Raw genomic sequence first — 23,508 nt, forward strand, 5'->3', positions numbered from 1 at the left:
TTCAAATGTGGAAGTGATTTTTCTTGTCAAGAAGGGTGCTGAAAAAAAAAAAAAAAAAAAAAGAAGGGTGCTGAATTCTGCAGAGGGGGCCAATGAAGAGGGTCACCAGGCTGTTTCCCAATTCACAAGGCACATCCTCAGCTTCAGACTCACAAAAACCCAAAGGTAGAGCATATTTCTTAGCTACTCAGCAATTTTGCTAACAGGTTGAACTCATCTACTAGATACATTTGTATTTCTAGATTTATGTTTAGGTACAAAAAAGATTTTCAAGGTCAAAGTAGTACTTCAAAAGGGAGCATAAAGTGAACTTTATAGCTTATTCCTTCCTGAATTATTTCTATTTTCCAGTGTTCTGCTAGTTCATACTAATGCTTCAACATATACACTTCTATAACAATATATACATTCATATATTTCTAAGGCCGTCTTTACCATACTTTTAATATTCTTTGATCATGCTTTCCGTTCAATTCAACAAACACTTAGGAGCTACAAATGTGTCAGCAACCTTGTTCTCCAGAAAGTTACTGCCTTCCTTCCACCCCCAAATCTGGCCCATTAAGACATCTATGAAATAATAACTGATGGAAAAGTGGGGAATTTATCATCCAGGAAAGTATCTGTGAGCCTGAAACATTTCCAATCCTCTTCTGAATGATGAGTAATAATTTTTTATTTCCTTTTATCAATCTTATGAATCTAGAAATATCTGGCTGGACTCAACAGTAATTTTTTAAAACATAACCCATTATTTCCCAAGATTAGAGACACAGTAGCTTACAAAATGTCATTAAAATGTTGCCAATGCTCCTTCTTGATTATTCTAGGATGGCCAAAACTACCTATGTGAAGAGAGATACTCCGCTAAGGGCCTCTGCAATATTCTTTATCATTTTATAGAACAATGTCCGATGAACAACACAAGGCCATACTCAATCTCGGACTTTGTTTCAGCTGCATCAAGTCATGGATTCTACTTATTCATTCTTACCCAAAACCTTCATCTCAAAAACCACTGGGAAGCCTAAACCTCCATCTATGGGGCCATACTTGAATAAGTTACAGTACATTCCTATAATGGAATATCCATCCTGCTGCTATAAAAAAGAATGAGAAACCTCTTTATATATTTATACATAAAGATGTATATTTGAGTAAAAGAAAAGCAGGGCACAGAACACTGTGTATATTTAGTATGCTACCATCTGCTTTAAAGGGGAAAATAACATACTTATATGTGCATGAGATAAATCTGGAAGAAATGAAAAATCCTAATTCAGTGGGTGTCTGCTGGGAAAGGGCCTGAGGGACAGGAGTGGGGGGAGACAATATGACCAAAGATACTTTATGTATTTTCAGCCCTTGTGAATGAATTACCTATCTTACAACTACAACCTCGCCATCATCACAATGACAACCACACAACAAAGATATTCAGAGAAGAAAGGAGGTTCTCATACGGTATGGCCACAGAGGTTGGATTAAGGGAGGACAAGTTACCTTAAAAGGAAATTAAATGATGTCATTTTACTGCTACAGGAGAAAGACTTTCCATACTCACAGGGCCCATGTACCAGCATATAAAGTTGGAGGAATCACTTTGGAACCTTAAAATGGTTTTGCAATTTGCCATATCCTGAGACTCTGTCCTCAGACCAGCGCATCCCATCCACTTCCACAAAGTGCCTCTTGCCCTTCTGTCTGCAGAGACTGTATCACAGCTTAACCCAGCAGAGGATGCAGGGCACTGTGATAGAATCGGTGGCCCCTTCTATTGGGAACATCAGGAAGAAAGAAGAGGATGGCTGTGATGATGCTGAAGTATCTTCCTAGGAACACAGTCCAATCAAACTCCTCACAGTAGTAACTGCTTCATTCCCAGCAAATTATGGATGGGAATGAGCATGGGCGAGCACCAGTGGAGATGCCGGTGGGACCAGAGGCAGGAGGGCTGTGAGGGCAGAGGCTAGGAGCAACCACGGAGGAAGTACATGATGTTCACTGACTACACTAATAGAATCCGAATGACCCCTGCATCTCAGGTGAGAGCCAGCACAGGAAGAAAGGCGAGAGGGATTGAGGGACTCGTCCAGCGCCCTCATCAAGAGTTAAAGGCCACACCAAGTTGTGATGGGCTCGAGTGTGCGATGTAAAGCTAAAGCACTGGAAGAAAGAAAAGCAAGAACTGGGTGCTGGAAACCCCACCCGCCATCCAGCCTGGGCCCTCCATCTGCAGACGGGGGTCCCCAGAACAAGATCTCAGAGATCCCTTGTCAGCTCTGGAATAAATTCCTAAGGAATCAAGAGACGGCAAAACTGTGGCTGGCAAGATCGACATGCGATAGGAAACCATCTGAAGGAAAACAGAAACGGGACTAAATGTGTGAGTGGAGGGAGAGATCCATCCACAGAATGGCAAACTCTTACAGCACTTACTCTGGACCAGATACCTTTCTAAGTGTTTCATCCTCACGACCCTAAGAGATCGGATGGTTTTCATCCCCATTTTATAGATGAGTAAACTGAGGGTCAGGAAAAGATCAAGCGGCCAGTAAGAGGGGGATCTAGGGTTCGAACCTAAGCAATCTAGCTCCAGAGCCTAAGAAGGCATTCAAGGCGGGCTCGTGAGGAAAACGTGGTCAGTCAGAAGTCACACTCAGCACAATGGCAGCTTGAAAGCCCAAACTTTCCTTTGGTTCCTGCTGCAAAGCCCTCTGGAGAGGAGATTTCCACCCCTCCAGCCTCCCATCAAAAGCCTTCCCCCAAATTCCCATTCTGCTTAAGAAAGCCAGAGCCAGGGCTGTCGCTGACCACTCAGAACCTGTGTAACTGATTGGGAGTCTTCAAAGCCTGTTCAAAGACAGCACCCACTCCTGGGCCATGTTCCTTAACTGTGCAAGAACACAGGTCCTGCTCCCACATATACCCCTATCTGCTAAAGCAGCTTCTCCCCAAAATGTCTCCTGCAGCCCATACCTCTTTTTAAAGATTTAAAAACCACCCACACTGGCTTGAAATATAATTACTTTCACATTTGCATTTTCCCTTGTTTCATTCTTGCAGGTCTCTGCAAAGTGCTATTAACCACCTGACTTTATCACAAATTACAGAAAAGGCTTAAAGAGCAGTTTTCTGCACCTGGTCTCCTAGACAGAAGAGGTTGCGTCACCTGAGTTTCTTTGCCCATTTGATCTCCTAGAGGCCTTTACAAACTCTCCGTGCAAAAGAATCATCCAGGGAGGGTGACATGAAAATGCAGATTCCCAGACCCTGCTCCCAGGGCTCGGAAGTCATGGGTCTGGAGCAGCCCCAGGAATCTGCACTTTCATAGGACTTCCGTGTGTTATGATGCAGAAGGTAGTTTACTGGAACTGAACCAAGTGCACATGGAAAAAAAACTGACCAAGGAGTTTTTGAATTTTAGCTTACAAGTATAGAACATCTCACTGTCTCAAAACTCGGTTAGCCAAACAGCAGTTCTTAAGGGGCTGCTCGTATCTTAAATCGCTTTCTCGTTAAGGGACACCGATTTTATTTACTCCTCGTATCTATTCAGCAAGCCTTTAGCAAGCAGAGCACACGTGAACTCTCATACAAACATTGTGCTATGTGATAACAGGCAAAGACAGGAGCGCAGATGTTTACAGACACGAGGGGTCCACTCTGCTGGTGCACAGGCTCCAGGCGGGGAGGCTGAAATGGAAGGGTGCTGCCTTCTTTCTGCTCATCAACCTCCTCCACTTTTCTAGGATGCGCCCAGCACAACTCGAGCACTTTATAGATAGGACTTCACCCATAACCATCGTATAAGGCAGAATCCGTTACCCTACATTTTATGGAACTGCACAAACAAAAAAGAGAGTCTAAACTCACAAAGTGCTCAAGATCACACATCTAGGAAGCAGATGTGCATGTCGGGAGGGGGTGGCTGAATGCTGAGTTATACAATTTGAGTCTTTGCTCCGTGAGAAATACAGACTCGTTGAATATTTAGAAGAAGGCAGGGGCTGTGTTATACAGAGCTAAGGCTTACTGCTCTATGAGGATGGGAGAGAAAGCAGTTGAGAGACTTCTGACATCCCAAGAGGAAGGGATGGAGACTTGGAACCAGAGTGTGGCAGGAAGAGGACAGAGATGGGGGGCGGGGGGTGGGCCTGGAGTCACTACTGGTCATGGGGGCAGTGGGAGAGCAAGCAGACAAGAGGATGACTTTTTGGTGTCTAACTTGGGTAGAATCATGGTGCCTCTGGGTGAGATGGGAAAGTCGAGAAGAGCAAACACAGGGGTTACAACAGTGGCCTTCGGTTGGGAAACGCAGACGTCCCCAGGGAGACGCTCTGCAGGTAGCTGGAAACAGGAGTTCTGAACGTGTTTGCTGTGAGCGATGGGCATCTGGACACGTCAGCACAGAACTACTGCTTGAGTCACAGAGGAAGAGGAGGTTGAATGGGAACCGGGGAAATAAAGGATGCTGAAGAGTTCTGACCTTCCCGTATGAGGGAAGGAAACACCAGATGACCAATGAGTACATGGGAAAGACAAGGGCAAAAAGAGAGGGTTATGGGAAAGTGCATGCATCAAAAGTGAAAGGTCTACACCCTTACGCCAGCACTCCTAATAAGAGAGTTGGAAGCTGGCTTAGGACGCTGTAGTATCAGGTGAAGGAGGCGAGGACATGGTCCCTGCAAGCTGCTTGCTGCCTTCCAACCTTGAAAGGTGAATGAAACTGAAAGCAAGCAGAGGAAACCATCAGAGTACAAACTGCCAAGAGATCCACCTCCCCATAGCCAAGAAGCTGGGAGCAAATCAGATACATCAGAAATGCCACTGGACAGCTGCAGAGTGTATGCGTTTCTGAAGAGGGAAAAGGAGAGACCACATCCGTCCTTGAATTGTCGCTGGTGTTTAGACACCTATGCTGAAATTCTACTTAAAGAGCCCACGTATGGCTCGCGATGGTCGTCTCCTGCGGAAATCAGGGACCACGTCCCTGCACATTCGGTCCTTGTCAATGAGGATGTGAAGTTCACGGTGAAAGGATACGGTTCCTCAGAAAGCTACCATCCAAAGTGATACACAGCTCAGACCCACAGATTGAAACTTATACACTGTGTTTTGCTAGTATTGACCGTGGAAAAATTTTATTTTCTCTAAATTTTGTTTCGGAGGGCAGCAAAAAGTAAAGATCATGAGATGCTAGTAATAACCTAAGTTGATGGTTTGAGTTAAGCTCCCTGAACTTACATTTTGGTACTTCTCCACAGACCTGACGACCTCTGGGTCATCTTCATTTTTTTGTTCTCTGTATGTTTGTTTTTAACAAACCGGAAGGGAAAGCCCCAGGAAACAAATGATGGGAGGGCCATCATTCCTTCCCCACGTTCAACGTGCAGAAACGCCATCCCAGAACCCCCTCCTGTTTTCATTTTTAACAGGCCTCCCAATGTCAAAACCAAGATTTGCTGCTCATGTTCTAAGCTCTCTATAAAAATTCCTGTAGTGGCAACAATAAAAGAGCTAAACAACCCAGTGGAAATGAAGCCTGCAGCTTGTGATACTTTTTATGACATAAAAGGAATTTTCTGCCTCAGCTAAAAGGCTGAAATACCTAATATTGGGGAATAAAGGGAATACGTATCACATCTCTTTGAAACGGGAGGAAAACGGTATTAATAATAACAGAGACAAGAGAAACCAAGGAAGGCAACGCAAAGATGTCAACCCTCTTCGTGAATTAATGCACTTTGAGAGTGAACAGAACACCCGCACCCTATTTGTCCCGTAAGAAAATGATCTCCAATGAACGTAACGTGACTTGGATTGTGAGATGCAGATGTGCCAGGGTGTGAGCCAGTGTGTGGGGCTACGATACGAGAGGTATTGAAACTGAATGTAATTCGTAGAATATGAATAAATGCTCGTAACTGTAGAGATGATAACCTAGAGCAGATAATTAACATAAGAGAAAACATCACAACGTCCTTTCCAAAACACAAAACTCCATCATCAGAAACGGCCCTGGCTCGTTGTCAGTGGTTTTTGAGAACTTGACATTCTTTCCAAATATGCACCCAAAATAATATTACACTAATCTCGCGTTTTTGATTTATCACTTCCTCTTCAACATCAGCTCCTTTAGAGGCACTTAAAGAACTATCTGACTTTAAAAGAAGTCAAATACTAAATTAAAATGATCATTTTAATTACTAAACGTAGCCAATTAGCCATGTGTTGAAAATATTTCAAATCAATTTATTACATAAAAATAACTAACCAATTGGTATGAAGTACATTATAAATTAAGTGTCATATAAATGGTCTATAATAAGAATCACCATCATCATAAAAATAATTTAATTGCCCCAAAGTGACTGGAGTGAATCTCTAACATTTTGTCCCCAGGACTGAGGAAAGAAAACACTAAATACATAAAGCTTGGAGATAATGAGAAGTAAGTGCCATTAAGCTTGCTGTCACTTTAAACGGTCAATGTCCAGGAAGGGCCAAAAATCAAAACAAAACTCCCCAAAAAACCCCAAATTCAAGAAAGATCAGCAGACTGAATGAATTTTAACTTTAACTGATGAGGCAAATGCATAATGTTGACCAATAGCATCAGGTAAACAATATTCAACAGATTGTTTTTTTTGAATTTTTTAATATGTAAGGTCTGGGAAAATGAACAATCAATTTTCTAACCTGCTTCCTAATGCTAACACATTTTCATTACTCCCAATGAAAGCACTCCGGAGAATAAGAAAAAGAGCTGACATGAGCTGATTTACATTTATTTCTCTGCTATAAAACCAGAAGTTTATAACCAAAGAAAAAGCAAGGCTGTCAAAAATGTTACATATACCCTAGACATTGCTCATTATTCTTTTTAAGAATTGGGAAGTTGTAGGGTATGTTGAATTAAGCCACAAAGATGTCATGAGCAATGAAACTGAACCCCAGGCACATGTTAATGGCTTAGCTACTTTCTCCATCCATAAAAATCAGGACACTCTTACTGTCTCTCTGTTAGGTAATTAACAGCTATAAAGCACTTTGGAAGCACAAACTGCTAAATAAATTATGACTGCCAAAGAGTTTTAACCGTCATGTGCTAAATAAGAGTGATGAAACGTGGGCCTTGAACTCTACCACTTTTGTTTTCAAATTAATCATGCAAACAAGACTCTAATCTCTCATAATATTAGGCTTAGCACAGTATTAGGTAGCAAGTTCAATTTAGGGATTCAAAATCACCAAAGGGATCTTGTTTTTCCAAGAGCAGTTGATTCAACTTTATATGCAGTAATGAAAGTAAGTTCATGTCCTACTCCAGTAGCTACAGAAATATCACCATGACACCTGTGTCTACATTTTGGCTAATTCCAACTCGAGGCCATTCTAGTCGAAAATCTGCTAAGCTACCAACTTTTTGAGGATTTCCTTTTATTTCAGATTGATTTTGAAATCCTAAACCATAGTTATGTTTTAAACTATTTTCTGGGAATTAACAACACACTGGACTTGCAGCTAAAATCACTGCTCTCTGCCCCTCCCAATCTCTTGGACTATAATATTTATTAGACGGTAGGCCTATCAAAGAACCTTCAGTGCTTTTTTCGACTTGTTTACTGACGAAAGAGGATAAAGATACTGGCACCAATTCTATGACCTTCCAAACTTTCTATTCCAATGGTGGTTGACCATGTTATAAAATTTAAAATCTGGACTAGGAAAGCTAACATCACTTCATTAGTCATCTACAGCATCTTATTCTCTTTCCATATTCATTTGAAATAACTACCAAGTGCTGTGAAACTGAAAAACAATCAAACAACTAACAAACAAACAAAAGACCCAAAGAATTTTAAATCACAGAAAGATGACACAACCTTAGAGAGCAAATTCATTTTAATTCTTCCTCATTGAAAAGATAACATCTGAAAAAGACAGTCTCCTATCTAAGCCCACAACCTGATCAAGGTTCTGCTTACAAAGCACATGGTTCTGTGAATTATCTGGACGATTAGAAATAAAATGCAGCTCTGAAGAACAGTTTAAGCATCATTAAACAAACAAGCCTAAATTCTGCTTATTATATATTTGGGGAGAAAGTCATGTCCAGTTACTACTTTAAGGAAAAATTAAACATCTGCGAAAGAAACCAAAGTAAAGGGTATGATTCACAGTAAAATGCAAACATATAATTTTATCCTCTTAATAACCAAGACCTCAAATACCAAGTTTCAGTGACTCATATTAATTTAATTGTGACATTAGCTTTTATAATCAGAGATGTACAAAGACCACTGTGCTCCAAACATAATTATCGCACCAGAGTCTCATTTCATGAAATTATTAGTTAAGATGAGAGCCTCTGAACAAATTCATATCTGATTAGTTTCACTTATTTAAGAACGCTGAATAATTTAAGACAGTTGAAATAAAAGGAAAGCAAAAGGGGCACTTCTGAGCAGTGCTGAAGTCATCTGCACCCTGCCCTCTCCAGGTGGACCCTGAATTCAGAACGATTATGAATTGTGAGTACCTTCCAGGTGAAGCCACATCAACCTCCCCTTCACAGCAATGACAGAGGCCACGCAGAGTTCTCCCGGATTCCTGGGGTTCACAGCTTCAAGTTTCATGTTCTGTGTGAAGCCCCGGCTGAATGATGTCTGAAAGGGAAACAGAACTGACACTGAGCCAGCAGATACCACAGCCAGATAATGCGCAGCAAGAGAGTGGCCAGCTGGCATGGCAGAAATGTATACACGCGCACGCACACGCGCACATGCACGCACACAGATTTATTGATCAGACAGACAGGCGAGTGCACATGCTTAGTCTTTCCCCACCATCCATGAGGAAAGAACCACACATCCTTCGCTTGTTTCCCAGAAATGAGAAGTACGCTGGGCACACAGCAGGTGCCTAACAATATCTGCTGAATGAACGCGAGGGTGAGTCCGTTCTGGCTTCCCAGTTCCATGTGCGTCCTTCCAACCTCGGAATCACTGTGGTACCAATCACTCCTCCCACGTCCCTGTGCTCCTCACTCACGTCCTCCCGGGCGTATCTGAGGGTGAAAGGAGACGGCGACCTCCACCTGGGATCATCTCCTTCGGCAGGATGTCTGTCCTCCAGCTTTTCTTTTGGTGCAAGGTCTGCTGGTGATGAATTCCCAGTTTTCTTTTATCTGAAATGGTCTCTACTTTCCCTTTGTTCTCTGTTTATTTTTATTTACTTTTAAAATTCATTTTTAAAAATTCACATAGAGGGAAATTCACTTTTTGGTGTGCTGTTCTAGGAAAGCAGGGCTGTCAGATGAATGCACACAATCATGCAGCCATAACCACCATCAAGACACAGAGTGTACTGTCACCCCCAAAATGCCCTTGCACTGGCCCTTTGGTGATCAATCCCTCCCAGACCCCCAACTCCTGGAACACCGATCTGCTTTCTGTTCCTGTAATTCCACTTTTTCTATAATACCATCTAAGCGGAATCCTACCCTACTTAGCGTTGTCAGTCTGGCTTTTTTCACTAAGCTAAGTGCATCTGAGAGTCAGGCTATCACACGGATGGGTACCTCATTCTACTTTACTGCTGAGTAGTTTCTACAGAGGCACCATGATTTATCTATCCATTTACCAGCTGAAGGACAGCTGAGTTGTTTCCAGGTTTTGGTAATTGTGAATAAAGCCACTATGGACATTCAAAACCAAGTTTCTGTGTGAGCATAAGTATATTAAGCTGCTCAGGCTGCCACAGCCAATACCATGGGCCAGGCAACTTAAACAACAGAAATGTGTTGTCTCATGGTTCTGGAGGCTGCAAATCCAAGATCAAGCTGTGAGCAGGGTTAATTTCTTCTGAGGTCTCTCTCCTTGGCTTGAAGATGGCCATCTTCTCCCTGTGTCTTTACATGGTCTTTCCTCCATGTATGTGGCCTATGTCCTAATCTCCTTTTCTTATAGGGACACCAGTCATATTGGAGAAAGGCCTACCCATGTGACCTCATTTTACCTTAATTACTTCTCTAAACACTCTAAATACAGTCACATTTTGAGATACTGAGAATTAGGGCCATAACACATGAATTTTGGGGGGACAAAATTCAGCCTCTAACACTAAGTTCTCTAGAAACGGAAGGATTGCTGGACCATATGGTAAATGCACGTTTCTAAGAAACTGACAAATTATTTTCCAATATGCCATTTTGCACTCCCACCAGCAGTGTACGGAGTTTCAGTTGCTAAACATCCTCACCAGCACGTGGTATTGCCAGTTTTTCAAATTTTAGCCTTTCTAATAGGTAGGTCTAGTGGTATCCCGTTGTGCTTTTAACTTTCATTTTCTCTGTAACCATTGAGGTTCAGCACTTTTTCACATGTCTGTCACTTGTACAATCTTCTTGGATGAAATGTCTTTTTATCTTCAATCCGGAAGTATATTTTCGCTGGATATAGAATTACAGTTTTCTTCTTTTAGCATTCTAAAGACATTAATTCACCATCTCATAGTCTCCATTGTTTCTGATGATACGTTTGTTATTTAAATTGCTGTTCCTGTGTAAGGAATGTATCATTTTTCTCTTGATGCTTTGAAGATTTTCCTCTTTATGTTTGGTTATCAGCAATTTGACTAGGTTGTGTTTCTTTGTATTTGTGTTGCTTATTCACTGAGCTTCCTGAACCCATTAATTTAGATCTTTCAGCTACTCTGGTAAATTGGGAGTCATTGTTTCTTCATCTATTTTTTTCTTCCACAATCTCTGTGGCCACATCTTCTGAGTCACCAAGTACACATGATATGGTTGCTCAGATCCCCGGGATTCTATTCATCTTTCCCTCCCTTCCTTCCAATCATTTTTTTCCTCTCTGTTCTTCAGATAGGATAATTTCTATTTTCAAGGTCATGAACTCTTTGCTCTGTCATCTCTATTCTGCTATCAAGCCCTTCCAATGAATTTGCTTATCTTGGATACTGTATTTTTTAGTTCTAAAGTTTCTCTTTTTTATGCTCTCTACTTAGGTTCTGGCACTTCCTATCTTTTTATTCATTACAAGAATATTTTCCTTTACATCAATGGTTCGAAACTTTAGAGTGTATCAGAATTATCTAGAGAGCTTTTTAAACACACAGCCTGCTAAGTCTCACCCCAAAGTCTGTGATTCAGTTGATCTGAGGTGAGGTCAGCAAACCTGTATTTCCAACAAGTTCCCAGGAGATGCTGAAGTTGCTGGTGCAAAGACTACACTTTGAGAACCACTGCTTTACACCACGGAGCTTAGTTGTAATAGGGGCTGTAAAATACTTGTCTGCTAATTTCAACATCTGGGTCATGCTGGATTTGGTCTGTGTTGATTTATCTTTTCTACTGAGAGTGAGTCTGATTTTCCTATTTCTTCATGCATTGAGCAACTCTGGACTGAAACCTGGATGTTTTAAATATATATCACAGAGACTCTGGATTGTGTTATATTCCTCCCAAGAGTGTTGATTTTTCTGTTTTAGCAAGCAATTAACTTGGCTGGACTCAAACTACACACTCTGTCTCTTGAGAAGCAGCTCAAATCTCAGTTCAGTTCTTTCATCCTTAGCAAGGCTTCTTGGAGTTTTCCTGGCACATACATGGTTCAGGGATCGGTTAAGGATTTAGGCAGAGTTTATACACTGGATTTGTGGTCTCCCCTCCTGCCTCTCCCCTGTCTGAGTCTTCCCTCACTTTCCAGTAGCTGTGGTTGCCCAAATTCTGTTATCTGGTTCATCAGGCCAGAAAGACCTTGAATTTTATATCACTGTTTTCATTATTCCCTATGTTGTCAACTGTGGCTGATCTTAAGCCAAAAAAGTCTGTAAAAAATGGGTGACCACTCCTGCTACTACTTTCTTCCAAGCATCTGTTCCCCTCTAGAATCCTTCTGCTTTTATTCATTTTCCATGTCTCTCAGGTACTAGTTTTGGTATTCTGCCCAGAATTTATAGCTGTTATCTGCAGGGGGATCAATTCAGTATGAGCTTACTCAGCCAATACTAGAAGCAAAACTCCCTCCTAATACTTTAAAAATAAATATGAAACTTTCCAAAATTACCCACTACTGTAAATTTTTTAATCAGACATTGCAATACTATATAAATGTATCTACTTTGAAATACACAAACTGAGATAAACAGGTTCCTGTAAGTAAGAGAGATTACATCTTTATATGACTCATGGAAAGAAACCAAGGTAATTCACATTTCCATGTCTTTTTATAGAAGTTAAGTTGAAAATGCAATTATATTTTTATGTTACCAGAACAAAATTATCCAATGTATGTTGAGAAACCAACATGCTCCTTTCCTTTATGTTTCTTCAGAAATCGAAATCAAAGGAATTCTAGGTTGGCTGTTTTTCTTCAAGTCCTCTGGCCTCATTCATGCATACTGGGTATTGAGTTTCTTTTTGATGACATGACTCAATACACTGCCTGAAAAGCCTCTAAGTAAGTTAAAATGCATTTTATCCTACTTAATAAGGGAAATCTACAACCATGTAACCTATTTTCATTTCAACTCACTGCCCGAGGATAATTTATAAAGGATCAATAGCAAAACTGTTACCTTTGAGTTTATTTTACTAAGCATTTGCCTGTGTCAATCCATCTCAGAACAGCCTCAGATTGTTAAACATCCCCAGGGAAACGTCTTCCATGCATCCACTTCCACACTACCCCCTCCTCTGGTACACACGAGATGTGTGATTAAAAAATGAATTCATGGTAAGCATTCCATTAAAGAGCACTTGTAGCCTGTTAACATCATCCAGCAAAGTACCAGTAATGCAATGCACGTGCCACCAGGCAGATAACAATCCTGTCGATTAAATAAACGGACAGCAAGAAACAAAGGGGGGCATCTTTGTAACAAGTGCATTCCTAATGAATACGCCAGCATTTTCATTAATACAGATTTCATCTTGGTAGCTGAATCGTGAAAGCTCAGAGGCCACCTGGGGATACGGCTCCTGGCTCCACTATAAAGATCCATTTGGACAACGGCTGGCTGATGGGAGCAGAGGACAGATAAAAAGACACCTTGGGGGAACCACATTGTCACAGAAGAAATAACTCCCTAAATCCAGAACAAGGGGGAGATGTGAGGAGTTTCTTCCCAAGGCTAAAGAGTTAGGGAAGGCCGATCTCCCGTCTGGAAGAAAGCACAACCTCAAAGGGGTTTGAGGATGCAATGAAGAGTTTCCACAATCGCAAATAAAAGGCAATGAGGCCAGCAGATTCCATGACAAGTGATGTCCACGCGGTTCGAAGTGTAGTAAGACTCCACTGGACTTAATATGCCTTAAGAGCTAACCAGCTGCTGTTCCCATGGTGGCAGGTCGCACAGCTGTCTCCACACCACCTCACACCCTTCATGCAGCTCTTTCAACGCTTCAGAAAAGCTACCTTTGTGAAAGGCAATGTCATCCAGCAGAAGTTCATTCAATCATGTAAGGAGCCCTGATTTCCAACCCTGCCACTGACGTGTTTCCGTATTTATGAGCACAAGCTGACCTCGTCATCAACCTACTTAATTCTCCAAAATCTGATTACGATTTATGCTCAGTGTTGAGCTTCTCTCTATTAAGCCAGCTCTTCCCATCAGGAAGCGTTGCCAACTGAATCCCTGGAGTAAAAATTATCGGTGGGGCAGCAATGAATCAGCAGCTCTAGGCGCACCTGCCCAGAAAACAATTCTTTGGTGTGGGAGCACATTGCACTGTAGTATCTGGGGTCTCCAACCGGAGGACTGCATCTTTTTTCTTAGCATAAAAAATTAACTCTCATAACTGAGCGCATGTTAAACATACGAGGCTATACATCTCTGCCTCACTCTCAAAACGAAGATGTTAATTCACATCCCTTTTTAGTTCCTACGGTTGATAAAGTTTACATGAATAATTTGTAAACTATTTTATACAACAAACTCCTATAAATAAGCAAGTACACACATGTTTGAACACACACACACACACACACACACGGAGTTATTTTATCTGTCTCTGTGCCGATAAGCTGTATTTGAAGAAGGAGGTGGCTTAAAGTAAGCACAGCAGAAAACTGTTGGGTTAATATCTTATTACTTTAATCCAATAAAAAATTGAGGAACATATTTTAAGAATATACCTCAGGAGCAGAGAATCTCCCATTCAATGAACTTATCAATATCACACTCCAGAGCAAGTGCACAGCTAATGGTGGCCCTGCTGGCTGGCTGTCCACCAAACTCTGTCCTCCCCCTGCCAGTGTACAGGCTCAAGGTGGGGGAACAGCCCAGCCAGGGCACACTGCCTAGTCTCACTCATGGCGTGGTGCAGCCGAGTGACTAGTTCTCAACGACAGAAGGTGACAGAAGTAAGATGTAATATGTGTCAATATCAAGCTACAGTGTCTAGAACTAGGGTTATCTTCTCCTGGTTCTCTTTTCCTATCTGCTCACTAGATTCAGATGACGAAGCCGAGTACAGACCTAGACCAAGGCTCAGCGCAAGGAGAAGAACCACCTGCTAAACAGGAACAACCTGGACCGTCCATAGGTGAGAGAGAAACTTACGACATGTTTAGTAGTCAATCTGTCACTACAGCCCAGCGTCGCCCTAATTGACACAAAAACGGAAAGGAGGACTTTTCAAAACTGACGAAAGGTTTAGGATCCCATGGTACAGGGTAGCACTCTAACCTCATCTTGTTCAATAAATAAAAAGCAACTTATACAACTTACACAACTCAAGGTGGACAACATTTATGAGAAAAGGCATAGCAAGAACCGGGCTCCTTACGTTTCTGAAGCAGAAGGGAGGCGCTTCTTCTGTCCCATGCTGCTTGTGATAATCTGCCCAGTCGAAGTCCTGGCCAGAGTAACCTGTGCGTGAGAAAATGCAGATAAAACGCATTAACCAAGCCGCATCTCAGACCAGTGAACAGCGCCAGGGTGTGTCAGGAATTTAAAGTAATAAGGGCAGCAAGTATAGGCCCCCTCCCCAAAAGGTGAAGCCCTTTCTCATGTGTGACAACATACTGGATTTTATGAGGGTTCAATGAAATATTGTAGACAGTGTAAAGTACTAAATATAGGTAGGGTGTACCATCATTATCATAATTCGGTGCTTGAAACCAGGTGAAGAAGGGGGGAATTTACCCCCGTCAGTGCATGCCGGGGCATAGATTTGCTCCGGGGGAGAACAGTTGAGACAGAGCATCCCACAGAGCACACCTGCACAAGGCATTTGGCAGAAATACACAACAACACGTGCCTTCATATCAATTCTGAGTTCACGTGAACTTATTACATCTTGACATCTTCGTGGAAACCGTGAGATTTTACTGGAAAACAACACTAGAGGAGAATACTTTTTAAAGAGTAACAGAAGGTAAGACAAATGGCAAAAAAGGAGTTGAGATTCTAGTGGGAAATCCTCCAAAGATATGGAAGTCAGGGAGGAATAAACCTTGCCTTAGAATTGAATCATGGCGGAGGATGGAAAATGAGAACTGGGGAAGGTGGGCCTCTCTGGATGAAGTTTTGGGGGCACATTTGAGACACTGGGGAAGTTTGAGAACCAACTATTCATATGTACTAACTTCAACGTGGTTTTTTTCTTTCTTTCTTTATTCATTTCATTTGGGGGTGGGGGAAGAGGTACATAATTATACAATATATATCGATCTATCGTGACCGCCAAGACAAGACATGGGAGAAATTTAAAACATAAAACAAGAAAGGAGTTGAGTGTATGGCTGAACCTAGGTAGGAAAATACCTCTTAATGTGTCATTTGCATTTCCTGTGAACAAAGGAAGGGAATGGAACCAAAAAATACGGTGCCAATCAGGATTACCTGAAACTGTGCAAAATGTCCCTATAATCATCACTTACAGTTCTCTCTTCACTGGTTTAAGTATATGTAAAATAAATCTATAAGGGATTTCTTAAGTATATTTTTAAGCCAAGCCCCTGATTTCTTTGCCCTGTATCATCATAAATTCTACACCTGCAAATTCACTTAACATGGGGAATTCTGTTACTAAATCCACACTTGCAGAAAGACTATAGAAATTCCATATTGAAGAAATTCAAGACACTGTTTGCTTCCTACCTCCACTTGTACAAAATAGTATCCTTTTCATTAAGTAAGCTCAATTTACTCAATTCTTTAAAAGATGGGGGTGGAGGTTAACCAAGAAGGCAGTTGTCTTCCTGGCCCAGGGACTGACCCTCCCCCCTCCCCCCTCCCCTGCCGACCATCAGTGACAGAGCACACCCCCCCAACTTGCTCCTGAGACGTCCCTGTAAAGAGTGAAAGCTCCTCACTACTTTCCAAAGAGGAGATAAGACGTCTCAGAGTCCTGAGATGCTGTGTAGTCTTTCTAGCTGGCTTTGAAAAGGTTCTGCACATTCTTCCACATTCCCTTCCCCCCAGACCTTCTATCCAGAGCTGTCCCTCCAGCCAGAGAGCTCTGGCACCAGAGGTTTCTGGAAGCAACCAAACCAACTTTCTCCTGAACATTTGCAAACAAAGCAAAATGTGTCTTAAACAAGGCACTGCGAGTTCCTTTACAATTAATGTAATCGTCCACTTCGAGTACTTTCCCTGTAACTGTTTTGGAGCAAATCCTTGCGTTAATATATAAGAACAGAAGAATTCACCGAAAGACACTTCACACTGGTGAGAAGTCACCTCACTGTATGAAAAGTACTGGACCAGAAAGGAGAACTAGATGAAGGACCCAGTTCTACCGGACTTGGATGAACCAAGGTCGAAATAAATTAAGTCTTCTGTCCCTGGCTTTCCCTATCTACTAATCTGCAAAAGAAAAGAAAAGAGCTTCAAACTCTCCTCAAGCTGCTGCATTTCATGATTCAGAGCCACTATTACTAATTACTATCGCTACTTAGGATTATTTCCCTTCCCTCTGCGGTTAATTCCCTTCTCTTCTCCTAGGGGAAAAGTGTGACAGGTTGGATGAAGAGAGGATATATAACAAGACATTCCCTAGAAGATCTCTCAAGTGAACAGCTGAAAACAAGCTGAATCCTGCAACAGAAAGACCCTGGTTGTTCAGGCCCACGGCTAACTGGCTTTGTTAAAGTCAAGACCCCGTTCTGTTACATATCTCTTCCCTGGACCTCTGCTACTTCCTGAGTTAGTTTGTGAGCAAAGGAAAATCTTATCAAGATCATGGGGGAAGAGGAGAAATAGGAAAAAACTCATACAAATGAACAGCAAACCTTTTTCTGAAATAACGTCAAATTTAGGTATTCTGTATGGTCAGTATCTGTTCAGATAAAACTTTCCAACTTAGGGGTCACCTCTACACCCTATACAGATAGACATTTAGCTGGATTTTCTATCACGTTCATAACCACCAACTTCCAATGGATTTTCAACCCACTCCATAAATGCCAGGCTCACGGTTTCTTGGACCTATATTCAATCTTTCTACACCCAGTCTCCAAGATTCTCTATGGGGAGCCACTTTTAATCTAATAATTTCAGGATATATCCAAGTCTTGCTGGGTACCTAAGCAACAAGCCATTATTCTGTCCCCAGAACTCTCTCCTTTCCTTGAATATCTGAACAGCTTCAACTTCTCCGCCTCCTCGTTCTCTTAGGGACCTTTATTCACTTCATCACTTAAAATTCTTCTCCTTCAGGCTGATAATGAGCTCGCTTTGTAAGGCATTTTTGTGACAGCTCAGAAAATAACTGTTACATAAAAACAAATTGCTGTGGCTTGTATAATAGAGACAACAGGGGTCAATTATGCTCATTAATCAACAAAGACAGAACAAGAAGTACTAAGGCTTAACCACAGCCAGGAAAGCATGTTTTAAACCCAGGAGGGAGGAAAACACCAGAGGGGAAAAGAAAATAAAAGGAAATCAAAACCCCTTGGGCTATTAAAATTTGCAACAAGCTGCCATCAGACTGTTGAACTTCCAACACTAGAGTTATTTAAGTTTTAATTAGTGTTTATTCTGCATGAAGTTCCAACTATTACAGGTCCAAAAGGAAACAGGTCAATGACCCATTTTTCCTTATGATACAAATTAATTGACATAAAACAGCTCCACTTGCAAACATTACTATTGGCAGTGCAAGTGGACAATTCTTCTGGAAAACAATTTGGCAGTAAAAACGTCCATGAACTTTTGACACAGCAATTTCACTTCTGGAAATGTAACCCATAAAAACAACCCCCAAAACTGATAAAACGTGATACGTTAAGATACAATGGCATTATTACTGATAATTCTGATTTTAAAAAGTCTTTATATCCAAAAGTAGAAAATAATGTGAAACTTAGCCAAGTCCACGGAAAGGCATGCAGGCATGAAAATTGCACCTAGTTTACTAAAAAAAAATCATGAAAAAATGATTACTGTAAGTTTAGATGAAAAGACCGCTACAAGCATACACAGAATTATCAAACTGACATTAAAATATGCAAAAGAAAAGACCTGAGGAAATGTAAGAAAAACTTACAAGGAAATATCAAAATAATTATCTGTGTGGTGGGACTCCTGGATACCTTTTTCTTCTACCTCCTTGTATTTTCCAAGTTTTCACTAATGTTCATGAATTATTTCAATAATACAAACATTTTGAAAGCGTAGCATCTTCACTCTATCTTAAAAGATAATCAAAGCACCGGTCAACCAATCCAGGAATACAGCATGACGACCTCCCCTCAGCCAACCTCCTGCTTCTCCTTTGCTAACAGAATCCTGACTGTATCCAGTTCCTAGAGGAAGTTAGGTCTCTCCTCAGCACCAGGAAGTGAATCCTGACAACCCTGAGGCAATCATGGCGGTCTCACGCCCCTTGCCAGTGACTTGGGATGGAGGGAAGGGCAGGGCTTTAAAAAAGATTTCTCTCTCTCAAAAAAAAAAAGAGACCACCGGAGTAAAAGGTCCTGTTCTGTGCTAGGTGGATATGAAAAAAAAGTACAATCTTAATAAAAAATAAAAATAGCATAAGAATATCATGTTTGACATCTACCTGAATGACAAAATGAAAAACAATGATACAAATCCACCACTGTAAAGGCTGTCTAAAATAATTACATAGAAATACAAAGTTACATATTCAAGGAAACAGAAATCTGAAAGAATATACACCAAAAGTTATTTTTTCAGGATAGGAAACTTTTCTACTTTTTATCAGAATTTTAAAGAATGCATGCATATTAAATCTGCAGTTTAAATAAAGTGTTTAGAAATATACCCTTAAGTCCTATAAAGCGGCAACACTTTCTAAAGCAAGGAAATGCATCCATTTCATAACAATTCACTCTAAGTCTCCAGCTTGCTGGACTCTGCTTAGTTGCTGGTAAGACGAGGATGAAAGAGTGACAGGCACACGGCATGGTAAGAGTGATGCAGTGGGTAAAGGCAAGGATGGAGGGAGACGTGGAGAATGAGGAAAGAAAGCCCTGAAGAAAGCCACCCCTCATGATGGAAGATCACAGAGCTCCAGGGAGATCTTCCGCAACTCAGAGAACGTCCACATCCTTGAGGTGCTGGAGCACCTGGGGTTCATAGGAAGCTTCTTTAGCTTCTAGTTCAACGTCTCTTTGAAAGGAAGTATGACACAATCGTCTTCAAAGATCAGCAAATAGCAGGACCGAGATACAGGAATGAGAGACAACACGACAGAAACCACGTTATAATCAGAGCAGGTTCTTAACCCTTTCTCAGAAAATCTCATGACTCGTGAGAGCAGCCCTACTGGGCACTTCTCCAGGGCACTGCTCTCCTTACTGAATGGTGATCCCTCTCCCAAGCCCGAGGCTTTCACTGAGTCCCTCGAACACTTACTCAGGCTTAGCCCATGACAGCATCTCCTTGAGTGAGCCTCACAGCCACCCTGAGTGAGAAGTAGGATGGAGGCGCCCCCTGCACAGGTGAGGCAGCAGGATCACACAGTCCTCAGGTGCAGGAGTGCTAGGTCTATTCCTGAGCAAGTGTTCTCAACAACCTCGTCATTGGTTTCATGAGTTTGCTTATAGGGAGCAAGATAAAAACCCTAGTAATTGATTAAAGCATTTCCTTTTGTCCATGTCATTTTTTAAAGAGCTACCCCCCCCACCCTTTGGAATCCACCAGCACCCTCCACATTCTCAGCTGACGTTCATTTTCAAGACCTCCCTGATGGAGATCTTGAAAATTTACACATTCATTTTCCAATCGAATTATTCTGTTTTTACATTCATGGAACAGTGCAGAAAAAAAAAGAAAAACAAGGAAAGACAGGGGAGGGAAACAAATAAGTCAAGTAAGTATAAACACCAGCCATTCCAACTTCCTCATCTTTTAGAATAAAAGTAAATGTTGAGAAGTATTTAATGCACGTATGGTCACGGCGTGACATGTACATTTCTCCATCTGAGGGCAGGCTCAAAATGTTATTCTGAATCATAAACAGTATTAGGAGATGTAGATATGTCCCCAGGATGGAATCTAACATCGTAAAGGCCAACTGTCAATGGCAAAACCATCTTAAGGGTCCTGAAGAATGAAGTAAATTCAGGGATAAGTGAACAAGAGGGAGGCTTAGTTTTCAACAATCAGAAATGTTTCCAGATATTAAAAAAAAACACCCAGAGCTTTAGTCCCCCAAATATTCAATCCAAAGTGCTTTTTGCTCGAGAATGAATCACAAAGCCAGAAATGAGAACATGCATCCAAGTCCAGTAACAAGGTAGGCTGATCAACAGTCCCCTCTTAGATGCCAGATGAAATATAATAATAAAAAGCTACTTACAAAAGCCCAGGGATGGAAGACAACCCTGCACTCAAGGAAGGTAAGCAGCAGGAGCTGAGATTATTATAACGCCTGGACTCAGTCAACAAAAAAGGAACCAGACAATCTTAGCGCCATCCCTGGATGGAGAAGCAGCGGAGCAGACATGGTTGCCACCTGCCCAGGGTTCTGTTTAGGGGGAGAAAGAGAGGAACCACCTGCTCATCCAAGGCAGTGGCACACACGGCTGTAAGGTCCAACTTTACAATTCTGTATGGTACAGGCTGGGAAATTAATGTAAGATTCACCCGTTAGTTCCTTAAATAATCAGGGACACCTACGTGTACCAGGCATTGTTTTATGTGCTGGGGAAAGGGAAGTGAATAAAAAGATTTTTTAAACCCTCACTTTCTAGTAGGAAGATAAAGTGATAAATACTCTCGGACTTGCAAAAACCCTAAAACACTGGCCAGACACTAACGCAAAAGCAGACCGAAGAAACGAATCTTTCAGTCTAAAGATTTTGGAACTCCCACAGAAATAACAATCATCACTGAAAATTAGCTCACAATGAAAAATCACAAACCACGTAAGGAAACAAATGAACGTGAGAGTCAGACAAAACGGACTTTAGAGCAAAACGCTTCACTAGGGATAAAGCGGGTCATCACCAGGAAGTTCTAACCATCCTCACCCTGAATGCCCTAACACAGCTTCAGACACATACACACACACACACACACACACACACACGTGAAGCTGACAAACCCTCAATCTCAGAATATTTTAATGCACCTTTTGGAAAATTATAGAACAAAAATATAGTGAGAACATATAATATTTGAACAATTCAATGAAAGTTTGACCTAACAGAATGATCTGACATGAAATTTGGAAACACAGCTAAAACAGACACTTCTATACATATATATACATGACCAAAACTGTCTCAAGCAGAAGTGGTAGCCATGGCTAAATATATAACCATTGAAGGAAATAAATTCATACTCCATAAAATACAAGCTAAAGGAGAACCAGCTCCAGACGGTTTTACAAGCTACTTTCACCAAAGCTTCAAGAATCAGCTAAACCATATCTTCTACAAACTGTTCCTGAGACACACTGCTCAGGAAGGTTACTAGATATGAAATAAATACAAAAAAATCAGTGGTATTCTATTAGATTGTTTACAGCCAATAAAAAAGAATAAATTCTAAAAAAATGTAAAAATCTAATTCATAACAGCAAGCTGAAGGACAATGTACCCAGGAAAAAATTCTAGCAAAAAATTCTAGAAAAAGATTTCAAGTTATAGAAAGATAATAAAATAAAATGCCAATTTTCTAAATTAATCTATAAAAGCAATGCCAATTAAAATCCAGTGGGGTTCTTCATGGAGCCTTTTAAGTTGATTCTAAAATTCACGTGCAAGAAAAACCTGCCAAAAATAACTAGTCAATTTTGAAAAGGGAGAAAGCAGAGGCATTCACCTGATATCAAGACATATTATAAAGTAAAATCAATTTTAAAAACTGAGGTATTTGTACAGGGATGGACAAACAGACCAATGAAGCAGAATAACTAAGAATAGGATACAGTTCACAACCATAAAGGAACATGCTATACGCCAGTGGTGGCATTACCAGTCAGAGGGGAAACAGAAGATTATTCAATAAATGATGCTGAGACAACTAGCGAATTTGAAAATCCAATTCAATTCAAGCAAAAAAAAAAAAAAAACAAGTAAGCAAAACTTTTTTCTCTCCTCATGCCATGCAAAACTTAATTCCAAGTAGGTTAAAGAGCCATATATGGAAATATGGAAACCAAACTGCAAGACTTAAAAAAAATACATAGAAGAACATCAGTAGGAAAGATTTCTAATGATTTTTAAACAAATCAGAACAGAAAAGATGGATATCTGACTACATTATAATTTAATACTTTAATATAATACAAAACACCATTTAAAGGTGAAGAAACTGGCCACAGACTACTGAAACACATTGCTGAGAAAGAATTCATATTAGCCTATATAAAGACTTCCATCATCAGAAGAAAAAAGGGCAAAAATATAATTGAGAATTCAAAAGGAACACAAGTTGCCAACAAGCAGATGATGAAATGTGCAGCTGCACTAGTTAGAGATCAGGAACACGTCACTCACACAAGGAGCCCATTTCCCCGCCATCAGATGGCAACGTTCAAGCTTAAGAATGATCACCTAACAGGGTGGACAGTGTAAACTGGGAACTCTCAGATGCTACTGGTGGAAACGTAAACTTGTACAGCACAGGAGAGCATGGGGTAACATCCGGGGAATTCCAGCAACTCCAGGTAGGTATAGCCCCAAAGGATCTCTCACACTTGGGTACATGTGCAAAGATCTACATTTGTAGATCTGCAACAGGGAAAACTAGAAAGAGCTTAAATGTCTATCAATGGGAAATGGTTTCAAAAATTATAGTATATTCAAAAAGCAGCTAAAATGAATAAACAATCTACACACAGCAATGTGGAAAAAATCTGCAAAATGCTAACGAATAAAAAAGTTACATAAAGATACACAGCATACACAGAGCATGATGCTGTTTATGTATATATCAAAACAAGACCTACTGTAAAGTGACTGTAATAGAAAACAAGGAGAGACTGCTGCAGAAGCCAAGGCAGTCATGCAGTAAAAGCATAAAATCCTTAGGAAGGTGGTCGTCTTGCGGAGGGGG

At 41.0% G+C, this 23,508-nt stretch overlaps 1 protein-coding gene across 1 annotated transcript in view; it reads right to left on the reverse strand.

The window, feature by feature from the left end:
- Positions 1 to 23,508, reverse strand: part of SFMBT2 (Scm like with four mbt domains 2) — a 216,627-nt gene that overhangs the window by 42,383 nt on the left and 150,736 nt on the right. The window contains exons 10-11 of the mRNA XM_068538343.1: positions 14,816 to 14,898; positions 8,546 to 8,672 (exon numbers count right to left, since the gene is read on the reverse strand). Of these exons, the coding sequence (XP_068394444.1) occupies positions 8,546 to 8,672; positions 14,816 to 14,898 (210 nt within the window). The remainder of the gene's footprint in view (positions 1 to 8,545; positions 8,673 to 14,815; positions 14,899 to 23,508) is intronic.

The sequence above is a fragment of the Eschrichtius robustus genome, chromosome 1 (assembly GCF_028021215.1).
Source record: "Eschrichtius robustus isolate mEscRob2 chromosome 1, mEscRob2.pri, whole genome shotgun sequence".
In the NCBI taxonomy this organism is placed as follows: Eukaryota; Metazoa; Chordata; class Mammalia; order Artiodactyla; family Eschrichtiidae; genus Eschrichtius; species Eschrichtius robustus.